This window comes from Coregonus lavaretus (assembly GCF_964263955.1).
Source record: "Coregonus lavaretus genome assembly, chromosome: 4".
In the NCBI taxonomy this organism is placed as follows: Eukaryota; Metazoa; Chordata; class Actinopteri; order Salmoniformes; family Salmonidae; genus Coregonus; species Coregonus lavaretus.
The window spans coordinates 78,353,406-78,370,442 of NC_139991.1; the positions used below are offsets into that span (position 1 = coordinate 78,353,406).

The 17,037-nt window shown below is 45.0% G+C and overlaps 1 protein-coding gene across 1 annotated transcript in view; it reads right to left on the minus strand.

Annotated features, from left to right (window-relative positions):
• LOC311127550 (glutamate receptor ionotropic, NMDA 3A-like) overlaps positions 1-16,015 on the minus strand; it is a gene marked incomplete at both ends in the record, with an annotated part of 76,737 nt that extends 60,722 nt beyond the window's left edge. Inside the window, one exon of the mRNA XM_084159367.1 lies at positions 15,620-16,015. Within this exon, the coding sequence (XP_084015493.1) occupies positions 15,620-16,015 (396 nt within the window). The remainder of the gene's footprint in view (positions 1-15,619) is intronic.
• Positions 16,016-17,037: the final 1,022 nt, after the last annotated feature.

Genomic DNA, 17,037 nt, shown 5'->3' on the forward strand with positions numbered 1-17,037 from the left:
AGTCTGACAGATACAGTCAGTAACCAGAATATTAGCCCTGCTGTCAGTATTACAGTCTGACAGATACAGTCAGTAACCAGAATATTAGCCCTGCGGTGAGTATTACAGTCTGACAGATACAGTCAGTAACCAGAATATTAGCCCGGCAGTGAGCATTACAGTCTGACAGATACAGTCAGTAACCAGAATATTAGCCCTGCAGTGAGTATTACAGTCTGACAGATACAGTCAGTAACCAGAATATTAACCCTGCGGTGAGTATTACAGTCTGACAGATACAGTCAGTAACCAGAATATTAGCCCTGCGGTGAGTATTACAGTCTGACAGATACAGTCAGTAACCAGAATATTAGCCCTGTGGTGAGAATTACCGTCTGACAGATACAGTCAGTAACCAGAATATTAGCCCTGCAGTGAGCATTACAGTCTGACAGATACAGTCAGTAACCAGAATATTAGCCCTGCAGTGAGCATTACAGTCTGACAGATACAGTCAGTAACCAGAATATTAACCCTGCGGTGAGCATTACAGTCTGATGGATACAGTCAGTAACCAGAATATTAGTCCTGCGGTGAGTATTACAGTCTGATGGATACAGTCAGTAACCAGAATATTAACCCTGCGGTGAGCATTACAGTCTGACAGATACAGTCAGTAACCGGAATATTAGTCCTGTGGTGAGCATTACAGTCTGACAGATACAGTCAGTAACCAGAATATTAGCCCTGCAGTGAGTATTACAGTCTGACAGATACAGTCAGTAACCAGAATATTAGCCCTGCAGTGAGCATTACAGTCTGACAGATACAGTCAGTAACCAGAATATTAGCCCGGCAGTGAGTATTACAGTCTGACAGATACAGTCAGTAACCAGAATATTAACCCTGCGGTGAGTATTACAGTCTGACAGATACAGTCAGTAACCAGAATATTAGCCCTGTGGTGAGAATTACCGTATGACAGATACAGTCAGTAACCAGAATATTAGCCCTGCAGTGAGCATTACAGTCTGACAGATACAGTCAGTAACCAGAATATTAGCCCTGCAGTGAGCATTACAGTCTGACAGATACAGTCAGTAACCAGAATATTAACCCTGCGGTGAGCATTACAGTCTGATGGATACAGTCAGTAACCAGAATATTAACCCTGCGGTGAGCATTACAGTCTGACAGATACAGTCAGTAACCAGAATATTAGTCCTGCGGTGAGTATTACAGTCTGATGGATACAGTCAGTAACCAGAATATTAACCCTGTGGTGAGCATTACAGTCTGACAGATACAGTCAGTAACCGGAATATTAGTCCTGCGGTGAGCATTACAGTCTGACAGATACAGTCAGTAACCAGAATATTAGCCCTGTGGTGAGAATTACCGTCTGACAGATACAGTCAGTAACCAGAATTTTAGCCCTGCAGTGAGCATTACAGTCTGACAGATACAGTCAGTAACCAGAATATTAGCCCTGCAGTGAGCATTACAGTCTGACAGATACAGTCAGTAACCAGAATATCAACCCTGCGGTGAGCATTACAGTCTGATGGATACAGTCAGTAACCAGAATATTAGTCCTGCGGTGAGTATTACAGTCTGATGGATACAGTCAGTAACCAGAATATTAACCCTGCGGTGAGCATTACAGTCTGACAGATACAGTCAGTAACCGGAATATTAGTCCTGCGGTGAGCATTACAGTCTGACAGATACAGTCAGTAACCAGAATATTAGCCCTGCGGTGAGTATTACAGTCTGACAGATACAGTCAGTAACCAGAATATTAGCCCTGTGGTGAGAATTACCGTCTGACAGATACAGTCAGTAACCAGAATATTAGCCCTGCAGTGAGCATTACAGTCTGACAGATACAGTCAGTAACCAGAATATTAGCCCTGCAGTGAGCATTACAGTCTGACAGATACAGTCAGTAACCAGAATATTAACCCTGCGGTGAGCATTACAGTCTGATGGATACAGTCAGTAACCAGAATATTAACCCTGCGGTGAGCATTACAGTCTGACAGATACAGTCAGTAACCAGAATATTAGTCCTGCGGTGAGTATTACAGTCTGATGGATACAGTCAGTAACCAGAATATTAACCCTGCGGTGAGCATTACAGTCTGACAGATACAGTCAGTAACCGGAATATTAGTCCTGCGGTGAGCATTACAGTCTGACAGATACAGTCAGTAACCAGAATATTAGCCCTGTGGTGAGAATTACCGTCTGACAGATACAGTCAGTAACCAGAATATTAGCCCTGCAGTGAGCATTACAGTCTGACAGATACAGTCAGTAACCAGAATATTAACCCTGCGGTGAGCATTACAGTCTGATGGATACAGTCAGTAACCAGAATATTAACCCTGCGGTGAGCATTACAGTCTGACAGATACAGTCAGTAACCAGAATATTAGTCCTGCGGTGAGTATTACAGTCTGATGGATACAGTCAGTAACCAGAATATTAACCCTGCGGTGAGCATTACAGTCTGACAGATACAGTCAGTAACCGGAATATTAGTCCTGCGGTGAGCATTACAGTCTGACAGATACAGTCAGTAACCAGAAAATTAGCCCTGCGGTGAGTATTACAGTCTGACAGATACAGTCAGTAACCAGAATATTAGCCCGTTAGTGAGCATTACAGTCTGACAGATACAGTCAGTAACCAGAATATTAACCCTGCGGTGAGCATTACAGTCTGATGGATACAGTCAGTAACCAGAATATTAACCCTGCGGTGAGCATTACAGTCTGACCGATACAGTCAGTAACCAGAATATTAGCCCTGCGGTGAGTATTACAGTCTGACAGATACAGTCAGTAACCAGAATATTAGTCCTGCGGTGAGCATTACAGTCTGACAGATACAGTCAGTAACCAGAATATTAGCCCTGCAGTGAGCATTACAGTCTGACAGATACAGTCAGTAACCAGAATATTAGTCCTGCGGTGAGCATTACAGTCTGACAGATACAGTCAGTAACCAGAATATTAGTCCTGCGGTGAGCATTACAGTCTGACAGATACAGTCAGTAACCAGAATATTAGTCCTGCGGTGAGCATTACAGTCTGACAGATACAGTCAGTAACCAGAATATTAGCCCTGGGGTGAGTATTACAGTCTGACAGATACAGTCAGTAACCAGAATATTAGCCCTGCGGTGAGTATTACAGTCTGACAGATACAGTCAGTAACCAGAATATTAGCCCTGCTGTCAGTATTACAGTCTGATGGATACAGTCAGTAACCAGAATATTAGCCCTGCAGTGAGCATTACAGTCTGACAGATACAGTCAGTAACCAGAATATTAGCCCGGCAGTGAGTATTACAGTCTGACAGATACAGTCAGTAACCAGAATATTAACCCTGCGGTGATTATTACAGTCTGACAGATACAGTCAGTAACCAGAATATTAGCCCTTGTGGTGAGAATTACCGTCTGACAGATACAGTCAGCAACCAGAATATTAGCCCTGCAGTGAGCATTACAGTCTGACAGATACAGTCAGTAACCAGAATATTAGCCCTGCAGTGAGCATTACAGTCTGACAGATACAGTCAGTAACCAGAATATTAACCCTGCGGTGAGCATTACAGTCTGATGGATACAGTCAGTAACCAGAATATTAACCCTGCGGTGAGCATTACAGTCTGACAGATACAGTCAGTAACCAGAATATTAGTTCTGCGGTGAGTATTACAGTCTGATGGATACAGTCAGTAACCAGAATATTAACCCTGCGGTGAGCATTACAGTCTGACAGATACAGTCAGTAACCGGAATATTAGTCCTGCAGTGAGCATTACAGACTGACAGATACAGTCAGTAACCAGAATATTAGCCCTGTGGTGAGAATTACCGTCTGACAGATACAGTCAGTAACCAGAATATTAGCCCTGCAGTGAGCATTACAGTCTGACAGATACAGTCAGTAACCAGAATATTAGCCCTGCAGTGAGCATTACAGTCTGACAGATACAGTCAGTAACCAGAATATTAACCCTGCGGTGAGCATTACAGTCTGATGGATACAGTCAGTAACCAGAATATTAACCCTGCGGTGAGCATTACAGTCTGACAGATACAGTCAGTAACCAGAATATTAGTCCTGCGGTGAGTATTACAGTCTGATGGATACAGTCAGTAACCACAATATATTAACCCTGCGGTGAGCATTACAGTCTGACAGATACAGTCAGTAACCGGAATATTAGTCCTGCGGTGAGCATTACAGTCTGACAGATAGGGTCAGCAACCAGAATATTAGCCCTGCGGTGAGTATTACAGTCTGACAGATACAGTCAGTAACCAGAATATTAGCCCGGCAGTGAGCATTACAGTCTGACAGATACAGTCAGTAACCAGAATATTAACCCTGCGGTGAGCATTACAGTCTGATGGATACAGTCAGTAACCAGAATATTAACCCTGCGGTGAGCATTACAGTCTGACCGATACAGTCAGTAACCAGAATATTAGCCCTGCGGTGAGTATTACAGTCTGACAGATACAGTCAGTAACCAGAATATTAGTCCTGCGGTGAGCATTACAGTCTGACAGATACAGTCAGTAACCAGAATATTAGCCCTGCAGTGAGCATTACAGTCTGACAGATACAGTCAGTAACCAGAATATTAGTCCTGCGGTGAGCATTACAGTCTGACAGATACAGTCAGTAACCAGAATATTAGTCCTGCGGTGAGCATTACAGTCTGACAGATACAGTCAGTAACCAGAATATTAGCCCTGCAGTGAGCATTACAGTCTGACAGATACAGTCAGTAACCAGAATATTAGCCCTGCAGTGAGCATTACAGTCTGACAGATACAGTCAGTAACCAGAATATTAACCCTGCGGTGAGCATTACAGTCTGACAGATACAGTCAGTAACCAGAATATTAGTCCTGCGGTGAGCATTACAGTCTGACAGATACAGTCAGTAACCAGAATATTAGCCCTGCGGTGAGTATTACAGTCTGACAGATACAGTCAGTAACCAGAATATAAGCCCTGCGGTGAGTATTACAGTCTGACAGATACAGTCAGTAACCAGTATATTAGCCCTGCTGTCAGTATTACAGTCTGATGGATACAGTTAGTAACCAGAATATTAGCACTGCAGTGAGCATTACAGTCTGACAGATACAGTCAGTAACCAGAATATTAGCCCTGCAGTGAGCATTACAGTCTGACAGATACAGTCAGTAACCAGATTATTAGCCCTGCAGTGAGCATTACAGTCTGACAGATACAGTCAGTAACCAGAATATTAGCCCTGCGGTGAGTATTACAGTCTGACAGATACAGTCAGTAACCAGAATATTAGCCCTGCGGTGAGTATTACAGTCTGACAGATACAGTCAGTAACCAGAATATTAGCCCTGCAGTGAGCATTACAGTCTGACAGATACAGTCAGTAACCAGAATATTAGTCCTGCGGTGAGTATTACAGTCTGATGGATACAGTCAGTAACCAGAATATTAACCCTGCGGTGAGCATTACAGTCTGACAGATACAGTCAGTAACCGGAATATTAGTCCTGCGGTGAGCATTACAGTCTGACAGATACAGTCAGTAACCAGAATATTAGTCCTGCAGTGAGTATTACAGTCTGACAGATACAGTCAGTAACCAGAATATTAGCCCTGCAGTGAGCAGTACAGTCTGACAGATACAGTCAGTAACCAGAATATTAGTCCTGCAGTGAGTATTACAGTCTGAAAGATACAGTCAGTAACCAGAATATTAGCCCTGCAGTGAGTATTACAGTCTGACAGACACAGTGAGTAACCAGAATATTAGTCCTGCAGTGAGTATTACAGTCTGACAGATACAGTCAGTAACCAGAATATTAGCCCTGTGGTGAGTATTACAGTCTGATGGATACAGTCAGTAACCAGAATATTAGCCCTGCTGTCAGTATTACAGTCTGATGGATACAGTCAGTAACCAGAATATTAGCCCTGCAGTGAGTATTACAGTCTGACAGATACAGTCAGTAACCAGAATATTAGCCCTGCAGTGAGTATTACAGTCTGACAGATACAGTAAGTAACCAGAATATTAGCCCTGCAGTGAGTATTACAGTCTGATGGATACAGTCAGTAACCAGAATATTAGCCCGGCAGTGAGTATTACAGTCTGACAGATACAGTCAGTAACCAGAATATTAGCATTGTGGTGAGAATTACAGTCTGACAGATACAGTCAGTAACCAGAATATTAGCCCTGCAGTGAGTATTACAGTCTGACAGATACAGTCAGTAACCAGAATATTAGCCCTGCAGTGAGCATTACAGTCTGACAGATACAGTCAGTAACCAGAATATTAGCCCGGCAGTGAGTATTACAGTCTGACAGATACAGTCAGTAACCAGAATATTAACCCTGCGGTGAGTATTACAGTCTGACAGATACAGTCAGTAACCAGAATATTAGCCCTGTGGTGAGAATTACCGTCTGACAGATACAGTCAGTAACCAGAATATTAGCCCTGCAGTGAGCATTACAGTCTGACAGATACAGTCAGTAACCAGAATATTAGCCCTGCAGTGAGCATTACAGTTTGACAGATACAGTCAGTAACCAGAATATTAGTCCTGCGGTGAGCATTACAGTCTGACAGATACAGTCAGTAACCAGAATATTAGCCCTGCAGTGAGCATTACAGTTTGACAGATACAGTCAGTAACCAGAATATTAGTCCTGCGGTGAGCATTACAGTCTGACAGATACAGTCAGTAACCAGAATATTAGTCCTGCGGTGAGCATTACAGTCTGACAGATACAGTCAGTAACCAGAATATTAGCCCGGCAGTGAGTATTACAGTCTGACAGATACAGTCAGTAACCAGAATATTAACCCTGCGGTGAGTATTACAGTCTGAAAGATACAGTCAGTAACCAGAATATTAGCCCTGTGGTGAGAATTACCGTCTGACAGATACAGTCAGTAACCAGAATATTAGCCCTGCAGTGAGCATTACAGTCTGACAGATACAGTCAGTAACCAGAATATTAGCCCTGCAGTGAGCATTACAGTTTGACAGATACAGTCAGTAACCAGAATATTAGTCCTGCGGTGAGCATTACAGTCTGACAGATACAGTCAGTAACCAGAATATTAGCCCTGCAGTGAGCATTACAGTTTGACAGATACAGTCAGTAACCAGAATATTAGTCCTGCGGTGAGCATTACAGTCTGACAGATACAGTCAGTAACCAGAATATTAGTCCTGCGGTGAGCATTACAGTCTGACAGATACAGTCAGTAACCAGAATATTAGTCCTGCGGTGAGCATTACAGTCTGACAGATACAGTCAGTAACCAGAATATTAGCCCTGCGGTGAGTATTACAGTTTGACAGATACAGTCAGTAACCAGAATATTAGCCCTGCGGTGAGTATTACAGTCTGACAGATACAGTCAGTAACCAGAATATTAGCCCTGCTGTCAGTATTACAGTCTGATGGATACAGTCAGTAACCAGAATATTAGCCCTGCAGTGAGCATTACAGTCTGACAGATACAGTCAGTAACCAGAATATTAGCCCGGCAGTGAGTATTACAGTCTGACAGATACAGTCAGTAACCAGAATATTAACCCTGCGGTGAGTATTACATTCTGACAGATACAGTCAGTAACCAGAATATTAGCCCTGTGGTGAGAATTACCGTCTGACAGATACAGTCAGTAACCAGAATATTAGCCATGCAGTGAGCATTACAGTCTGACAGATACAGTCAGTAACCAGAATATTAGCCCTGCAGTGAGCATTACAGTCTGACAGATACAGTCAGTAACCAGAATATTAGCCCGGCAGTGAGTATTACAGTCTGACAGATACAGTCAGTAACCAGAATATTAACCCTGCGGTGAGTATTACATTCTGACAGATACAGTCAGTAACCAGAATATTAGCCCTGTGGTGAGAATTACCGTCTGACAGATGCAGTCAGTAACCAGAATATTAGCCCTGCAGTGAGCATTACAGTCTGACAGATACAGTCAGTAACCAGAATATTAGCCCTGCAGTGAGCATTACAGTCTGACAGATACAGTCAGTAACCAGAATATTAACCCTGCGGTGAGCATTACAGTCTGATGGATACAGTCAGTAACCAGAATATTAACCCTGTGGTGAGCATTACAGTCTGACAGATACAGTCAGTAACCAGAATATTAGTTCTGCGGTGAGTATTACAGTCTGATGGATACAGTCAGTAACCAGAATATTAACCCTGAGGTGAGCATTACAGTCTGACAGATACAGTCAGTAACCGGAATATTAGTCCTGCGGTGAGCATTACAGTCTGACAGATACAGTCAGTAACCAGAATTTAGCCCTGTGGTGAGAATTACCGTCTGACAGATACAGTCAGTAACCAGAATATTAGCCCTGCAGTGAGCATTACAGTCTGACAGATACAGTCAGTAACCAGAATATTAGCCCTGCAGTGAGCATTACAGTCTGACAGATACAGTCAGTAACCAGAATATTAACCCTGCGGTGAGCATTACAGTCTGATGGATACAGTCAGTAACCAGAATATTAACCCTGCGGTGAGCATTACAGTCTGACAGATACAGTCAGTAACCAGAATATTAGTCCTGCGGTGAGTATTACAGTCTGATGGATACAGTCAGTAACCAGAATATTAACCCTGCGGTGAGCATTACAGTCTGACAGATACAGTCAGTAACCAGAATATTAGCCCTGCAGTGAGCATTACAGTCTGACAGATACAGTCAGTAACCAGAATATTAGCCCTGCAGTGAGCATTACAGTCTGACAGATACAGTCAGTAACCAGAATATTAACCCTGCGGTGAGCATTACAGTCTGATGGATACAGTCAGTAACCAGAATATTAACCCTGCGGTGAGCATTACAGTCTGACAGATACAGTCAGTAACCGGAATATTAGTCCTGCGGTGAGCATTACAGTCTGACAGATACAGTCAGTAACCAGAATATTAGCCCTGCGGTGAGTATTACAGTCTGACAGATACAGTCAGAAACCAGAATATTAGCCCGGCAGTGAGCATTACAGTCTGACAGATACAGTCAGTAACCAGAATATTAACCCTGCGGTGAGCATTACAGTCTGATGGATACAGTCAGTAACCAGAATATTAACCCTGCAGTGAGCATTACAGTCTGACCGATACAGTCAGTAACCAGAATATTAGCCCTGCGGTGAGTATTACAGTCTGACAGATACAGTCAGTAACCAGAATATTAGTCCTGCGGTGAGCATTACAGTCTGACAGATACAGTCAGTAACCAGAATATTAGCCCTGCAGTGAGCATTACAGTCTGACAGATACAGTCAGTAACCAGAATATTAGTCCTGCGGTGAGCATTACAGTCTGACAGATACAGTCAGTAACCAGAATATTAGTCCTGCGGTGAGCATTACAGTCTGACAGATACAGTCAGTAACCAGAATATTAGTCCTGCGGTGAGCATTACAGTCTGACAGATACAGTCAGTAACCAGAATATTAGCCCTGCGGTGAGTATTACAGTCTGACAGATACAGTCAGTAACCAGAATATTAGCCCTGCGGTGAGTATTACAGTCTGACAGATACAGTCAGTAACCAGAATATTAGCCCTGCTGTCAGTATTACAGTCTGATGGATACAGTTAGTAACCAGAATATTAGCACTGCAGTGAGCATTACAGTCTGACAGATACAGTCAGTAACCAGAATATTAGCCCTGCAGTGAGCATTACAGTCTGACAGATACAGTCAGTAACCAGATTATTAGCCCTGCAGTGAGCATTACAGTCTGACAGATACAGTCAGTAACCAGAATATTAGCCCTGCGGTGAGTATTACAGTCTGACAGATACAGTCAGTAACCAGAATATTAGCCCTGCGGTGGGTATTACAGTCTGACAGATACAGTCAGTAACCAGAATATTAGCCCTGCAGTGAGCATTACAGTCTGACAGATACAGTCAGTAACCAGAATATTAACCCTGCGGTGAGCATTACAGTCTGATGGATACAGTCAGTAACCAGAATATTAACCCTGCGGTGAACATTACAGTCTGACAGATACAGTCAGTAACCAGAATATTAGTCCTGCGGTGAGTATTACAGTCTGATGGATACAGTCAGTAACCAGAATATTAACCCTGCGGTGAGCATTACAGTCTGACAGATACAGTCAGTAACCGGAATATTAGTCCTGCGGTGAGCATTACAGTCTGACAGATACAGTCAGTAACCAGAATATTAGTCCTGCGGTGAGCATTACAGTCTGACAGATACAGTCAGTAACCAGAATATTAGCCCTGCAGTGAGCATTACAGTCTGACAGATACAGTCAGTAACCAGAATATTAGTCCTGCGGTGAGCATTACAGTCTGACAGATACAGTCAGTAACCAGAATATTAGTCCTGCGGTGAGCATTACAGTCTGACAGATACAGTCAGTAACCAGAATATTAGCCCTGCGGTGAGTATTACAGTCTGACATATACAGTCAGTAACCAGAATATTAGCCCTGCGGTGAGTATTACAGTCTGACAGATACAGTCAGTAACCAGAATATTAGCCCTGCTGTCAGTATTACAGTCTGATGGATACAGTCAGTAACCAGAATATTAGCCCTGCAGTGAGTATTACAGTCTGACAGATACAGTCAGTAACCAGAATATTAGCCCTGCGGTGAGTATTACAGTCTGACAGATACAGTCAGTAACCAGAATATTAGCCCGGCAGTGAGCATTACAGTCTGACAGATACAGTCAGTAACCAGAATATTAGCCCTGCAGTGAGTATTACAGTCTGACAGATACAGTCAGTAACCAGAATATTAACCCTGCGGTGAGTATTACAGTCTGACAGATACAGTCAGTAACCAGAATATTAGCCCTGCGGTGAGTATTACAGTCTGACAGATACAGTCAGTAACCAGAATATTAGTCCTGCGGTGAGCATTACAGTCTGACAGATACAGTCAGTAACCAGAATATTAGCCCTGCAGTGAGCATTACAGTCTGACAGATACAGTCAGTAACCAGAATATTAGTCCTGCGGTGAGCATTACAGTCTGACAGATACAGTCAGTAACCAGAATATTAGTCCTGCGGTGAGCATTACAGTCTGACAGATACAGTCAGTAACCAGAATATTAGCCCTGCGGTGAGTATTACAGTCTGACAGATACAGTCAGTAACCAGAATATTAGCCCTGCGGTGAGTATTACAGTCTGACAGATACAGTCAGTAACCAGAATATTAACCCTGCGGTGAGCATTACAGTCTGACAGATACAGTCAGTAACCAGAATATTAACCCTGCGGTGAGTATTACAGTCTGACAGATACAGTCAGTAACCAGAATATTAACCCTGCGGTGAGTATTACAGTCTGACAGATACAGTCAGTAACAAGAATATTAACCCTGCGGTGAGTATTACAGTCTGACAGATACAGTCAGTAACCAGAATATTAGTCCTGCGGTGAGTATTACAGTCTGACAGATACAGTCAGTAACCAGAATATTAACCCTGTGGTGAGCATTACAGTCTGACAGATACAGTCAGTAACCAGAATATTAACCCTGTGTTGAGCATTACAGTCTGACAGATACAGTCAGTAACCAGAATATTAGCCCTGCAGTGAGTATTACATTCTGACAGATACAGTAAGTAACCAGAATATTAGCCCTGCAGTGAGTATTACAGTCTGACAGATACAGTCAGTAACCAGAATATTAGCCCTGTGGTGAGCATTACAGTCTGATGGATACAGTCAGTAACCAGAATATTAGCCCTGCAGTGAGTATTACAGTCTGACAGATACATTCAGTAACCAGAATATTAACCCTGCGGTGAGCATTACAGTCTGACAGATACAGTCAGTAACCAGAATATTAGCCCTGCAGTGAGTATTACAGTCTGATGGATACAGTCAGTAACCAGAATATTAGCCCTGTGGTGAGTATTACAGTCTGATGGATACAGTAAGTAACCAGAATATTAGCCCTGCAGTGAGTATTACAGTCTGACAGATACAGTCAGTAACCAGAATATTAGCCCTGCTGTCAGTATTACAGTCGGACAGATACAGTCAGTAACCAGAATATTAGCCCTGCAGTGAGTATTACAGTCTGATGGACACAGTCAGTAACCAGAATATTAACCCTGCGGTGAGCATTACAGTCTGACAGACACAGTCAGTAACCAGAATATTAGCCCTGCTGTCAGTATTACAGTCTGATGGACACAGTCAGTAACCAGAATATTAGCCCTGCAGTGAGCATTACAGTCTTGTAAGTTCTAAGTGAATTAAGACCAACTCAGTGTCCTTGGGGTTAGAGTGTCCGCCCAGAGAGTGGAAGCGTGGGTGTAACCAGTCCTGGACCCAGGTCAAGTCATACCAAGAAGCTGTCTCATGCTTTGAAGATGACTCACACCCTACGGTGTGAACCATGTTAGGACATGAATTACTTGAGATAAACCTGACTTAGATAAAACTGACTTATATTACTAATCACTGCTGTCCTCTGCTCCACACACACACACACACACACACACACACACACACACACACACACACACACACCTATTCCCTATATAGTGCCGTACTTTAGTCCACTATGTAGCAATGGGCCCTGGTCAGTAGTCCACTGTGTAGCTATGGGCCCTGGTCAGTAGTCCACTATGTAGCTATGGGCCCGGGTCAGTAGTCCACTATGTAGCTATGGGCCCTGGTCAGTAGTCCACTATGTAGCAATGGGCCCTGGTCAGTAGTTCACTATGTAGCAATGGGCCCTGGTCAGTAGTCCACTATGTAGCAATGGGCCCGGGTCAGTAGTCCACTATGTAGCTATGGGCCCTGGTCAGTAGTTCACTATGTAGTAATGGGTCCTGGTCAGTAGTCCACTATGTAGCAATGGGCCCTGGTCAGTAGTCCACTATGTAGCAATGGGCCCTGGTCAGTAGTCCACTATGTAGCTATGGGCCCTGGTCAGTAGTCCACTATGTAGCTATGGGCCCTGGTCAGTAGTCCACTATGTAGCTATGGGCCCTGGTCAGTAGTCCACTATGTAGCTATGGGCCCGGGTCAGTAGTCCACTATGTAGCTATGGGTCCTGGTCAGTAGTCCACTATGTAGCTATGGGCCCGGGTCAGTAGTCCACTATGTAGCAATGGGCCCTGGTCAGTAGTCCACTATGTAGCTATGGGCCCTGGTCAGTAGTCCACTATGTAGCTATGGGCCCGGGTCAGTAGTCCACTATGTAGCAATGGGCCCTGGTCAGTAGTCCACTATGTAGCTATGGGCCCTGGTCAGTAGTCCACTATGTAGCAATGGGCCCTGGTCAGTAGTGCACTATGTAGCAATGGGCCCGGGTCAGTAGTCCACTATGTAGCTATGGGTCCTGGTCAGTAGTCCACTATGTAGCTATGGGCCCGGGTCAGTAGTCCACTATGTAGCAATGGGCCCTGGTCAGTAGTCCACTATGTAGCTATGGGCCCGGGTCAGTAGTCCACTATGTAGCTATGGGCCCGGGTCAGTAGTCCACTATGTAGCAATGGGCCCTGGTCAGTAGTCCATTATGTAGCTATGGGCCCTGGTCAGTAGTCCACTATGTAGCAATGGGCCCTGGTCAGTAGTGCACTATGTAGCAATGGGTCCTGGTCAGTAGTCCACTATGTAGCAATGGGTCCTGGTCAGTAGTCCACTATGTAGCTATGGGACCTGGTCAGTAGTCCACTATGTAGCTATGGGCCCGGGTCAGTAGTCCACTATGTAGCTATGGGCCCTGGTCAATAGTCCACTATGTAGCAATGGGCCCGGGTCAGTAGTCCACTATGTAGCAATGGGCCCGGGTCAGTAGTCCACTATGTAGCAATGGGCCCGGGTCAGTTGTCCACTATGTAGCTATGGGCCCTGGTCAGTAGTCCACTATGTAGCAATGGGCCCAGGTCAGTAGTCCACTATGTAGCAATGTGCCCGGGTCAGTAGTCCACTATGTAGCTATGGGCCCTGGTCAGTAGTCCACTATGTAGCAATGGGCCCTGGTCAGTAGTCCACTATGTAGCAATGGGCCCGGGTCAGTAGTCCACTATGTAGCTATGGCCCCTGGTCAGTAGTCCACTATGTAGCAATGGGCCCTGGTCAGTAGTCCACTATGTAGCAATGGGCCCGGGTCAGTAGTCCACTATTTAGCAATGGGCCCGGGTCAGTAGTCCACTATGTAGCAATGTGCCCGGGTCAGTAGTCCACTATGTAGCTATGGGCCCGGGTCAGTAGTCCACTATGTAGCAATGGGCCCTGGTCAGTAGTCCACTATGTAGCAATGGGCCCGGGTCAGTAGTCCACTATGTAGCTATGGCCTCTGGTCAGTAGTCCACTATGTACCAATGGGCCCTGGTCAGTAGTCCACTATGTAGCAATGGGTCCTGGTCAGTAGTCCACTATGTAGCAATGGGTCCTGGTCAGTAGTCCACTATGTAGCAATGGGCCCTGGTCAGTAGTCCACTATGTAGCAATGGGTCCTGGTCAGTAGTCCACTATGTAGCTATGGGCCCTGGTCAGTAGTCCACTATGTAGCAATGGGCCCTGGTCAGTAGTCCACTATGTAGCAATGGGCCCTGGTCAGTAGTCCACTATGTAGCAATGGGCCCTGGTCAGTAGTCCACTATGTAGCTATGGCCCCTGGTCAGTAGTCCACTATGTAGCAATGGGCCCTGGTCAGTAGTCCACTATGTAGCTATTGGCCCTGGTCAGTAGTCCACTATGTAGCAATGGGCCCGGGTCAGTTGTCCACTATGTAGCTATGGCCCCTGGTCAGTAGTCCACTATGTAGCAATGGGCCCTGGTCAGTAGTCCACTATGTAGCAATGGGGCCTGGTCAGTAGTCCACTATGTAGCAATGAGCCCTGGTCAGTAGTCCACTATGTAGCAATGAGCCCTGGTCAGTAGTCCACTATGTAGCAATGGGCCCTGGTCAGTAGTCCACTATGTAGCTATGGGCCCTGGTCAGTAGTCCACTATGTAGCTATGGGCCCTGGTCAGTAGTCCACTATGTAGCTATGGGCCCTTCTCTCTCTCTCTCTCTCTCTCTCTCTCTCTCTCTCTCTCTCTCTCTCTCTCTCTCTCTCTCTCTCTCTCTCTCTCTCTCTCTCTCTCTCTCTCTCTCTCTCTCTCTCTCTCTCTCTCTCTCTCTCTCTCTCTCTCTCTCTCTCTCTCTCTCTCTCTCTCTCTCTCTCTCTCTCTCTCTCTCTCTCTCTCTCTCTCTCTCTCTCTTTAGGAATATATTGTTATATTTGTGGGATAGATTGTGCATGGAGTGTGCATTTAGCTGCCCACGTTACACAGGACAAGGAAAGACAAATATCAACATTTACTCATCGAGTAAAGCAGCACGAGGAATGCGTGGTGCTGAATTGACAGAAACACCCTTCCTTTCTCAACTGTCCATGGTTGGAGTTTCTGAACTTGAGCGCTCTGTCCATGATTGGAGTTTCTGAACTGGAGCGCTCTGTCCATGTACCAGACACATCAAATACAATGTTATGCTAGTACTGCACCAGTGTTTAAGCCTTCAGAGATCTATCTGCCTTACCTTTCTCTGCCTTACCTTACTCTGCCGTTTGAATTCGTTCTGGACAACACTGATGACAGGAATTTGAAGCGCTGACGCGATGAATTCCAACTTCACCAGTTCGTCCCTGGTCTGAGGGAAAGCCATCATAGCAGAAACTCCTTGGACTATAACAGTATGACAAACACTCTGCAGAAACGACATGGGGTCTTCACTGACCGGGGTAGAGGACACAGACATGGGGTCTCCACAGCCCGGGGTAGAGGAGGAGTAGGCGGGTAATTCCCCGAGCCCCGCTTCCACAGCCATCACCACCTCCAGTGAGAGGTTATATGGTAACAGACCGACCATGCGGTTCAACGTCTCCATGGCTAATATGATAGAGTCCCTCGGCATAAACACATTACTCTCACTCTCGATCTGTATATACATGTTTTTACTTTTACCCCCATTGTCCCTGTCCCTGTCCCTGTCCCTGTCCCTCTCCCTCTCCCTGTCTTGGCTGTTCACGGACCCATTAGTCCTTAGGCTGCATAAACCCTGTTTATTGCCACTTTTGGTAATTTTCAACTGTCTCTCCACTGCTTCCCTCGTGCCTCCGTTTATATCCCATTCCTCCACGGGGACAGGGGGTTCTTTCCCGCCTCTGAAGGTAGAAACGGGACCGAAGAGCCGCGGCTGCAGTTGCAGGGCCCCCACGCGCACCGTGTGCCCAATCCGCTTGAGGATTTGACAAGGCTGGGAGGAAGAGAAACACACTGGAATCAGAACGCACGACAGCATGGTGCATGGAGCGAGCAAAGGGAGCAGCACAAACCGGCCAAACGCACCCCAAATCCTGAACCGCTTCATCACGCAACAGGGACCTCCGACCAACACCGAAAAACGGAGCTCCACTGGTTCCCCTGCCACTCTTGATGTCCCAGCGCAACGCCAGTTAGATCTCTCCGTCTCCCATGTAATGATCCCGGTCAGACACCAACAGGAGCGAGCGCGGCCACAACTCACGCACAGACACAAAAATATTGGCTAAAACTGCAGCTTTTCATCTCAAAATCTTTTCATTATCAATAAATGCATTTATATTTTTTTTAATCGAGTATTCCGTTTGGTTTCAAATATCCCAATGCAGGTCAATGGAAAATAACATAGTAAGAAAAACAATGCCGATTTGGGAATGATGAACACATCGTTACAGTTTGGGTATTATTCGTAACTTATTGTTAGATTCCCTCTCATTTTCTGTTAGTTAAATACGTTTACTTCCAAAAATATATTCCAATATCATCCATCTGATCTGGAAACATCCGGTATTCTCTTTCTCCTCTCACCCCCCAAACGCTCTCCGACTGTCTAACGCAGGTGCCCGCGCGTTCTTACCCTTAATTGCACGTGTACTGATAAAAACCTTTGGCACCGGACAGTTCACGTTTCGGTAAAACTGCAGCTGAGAA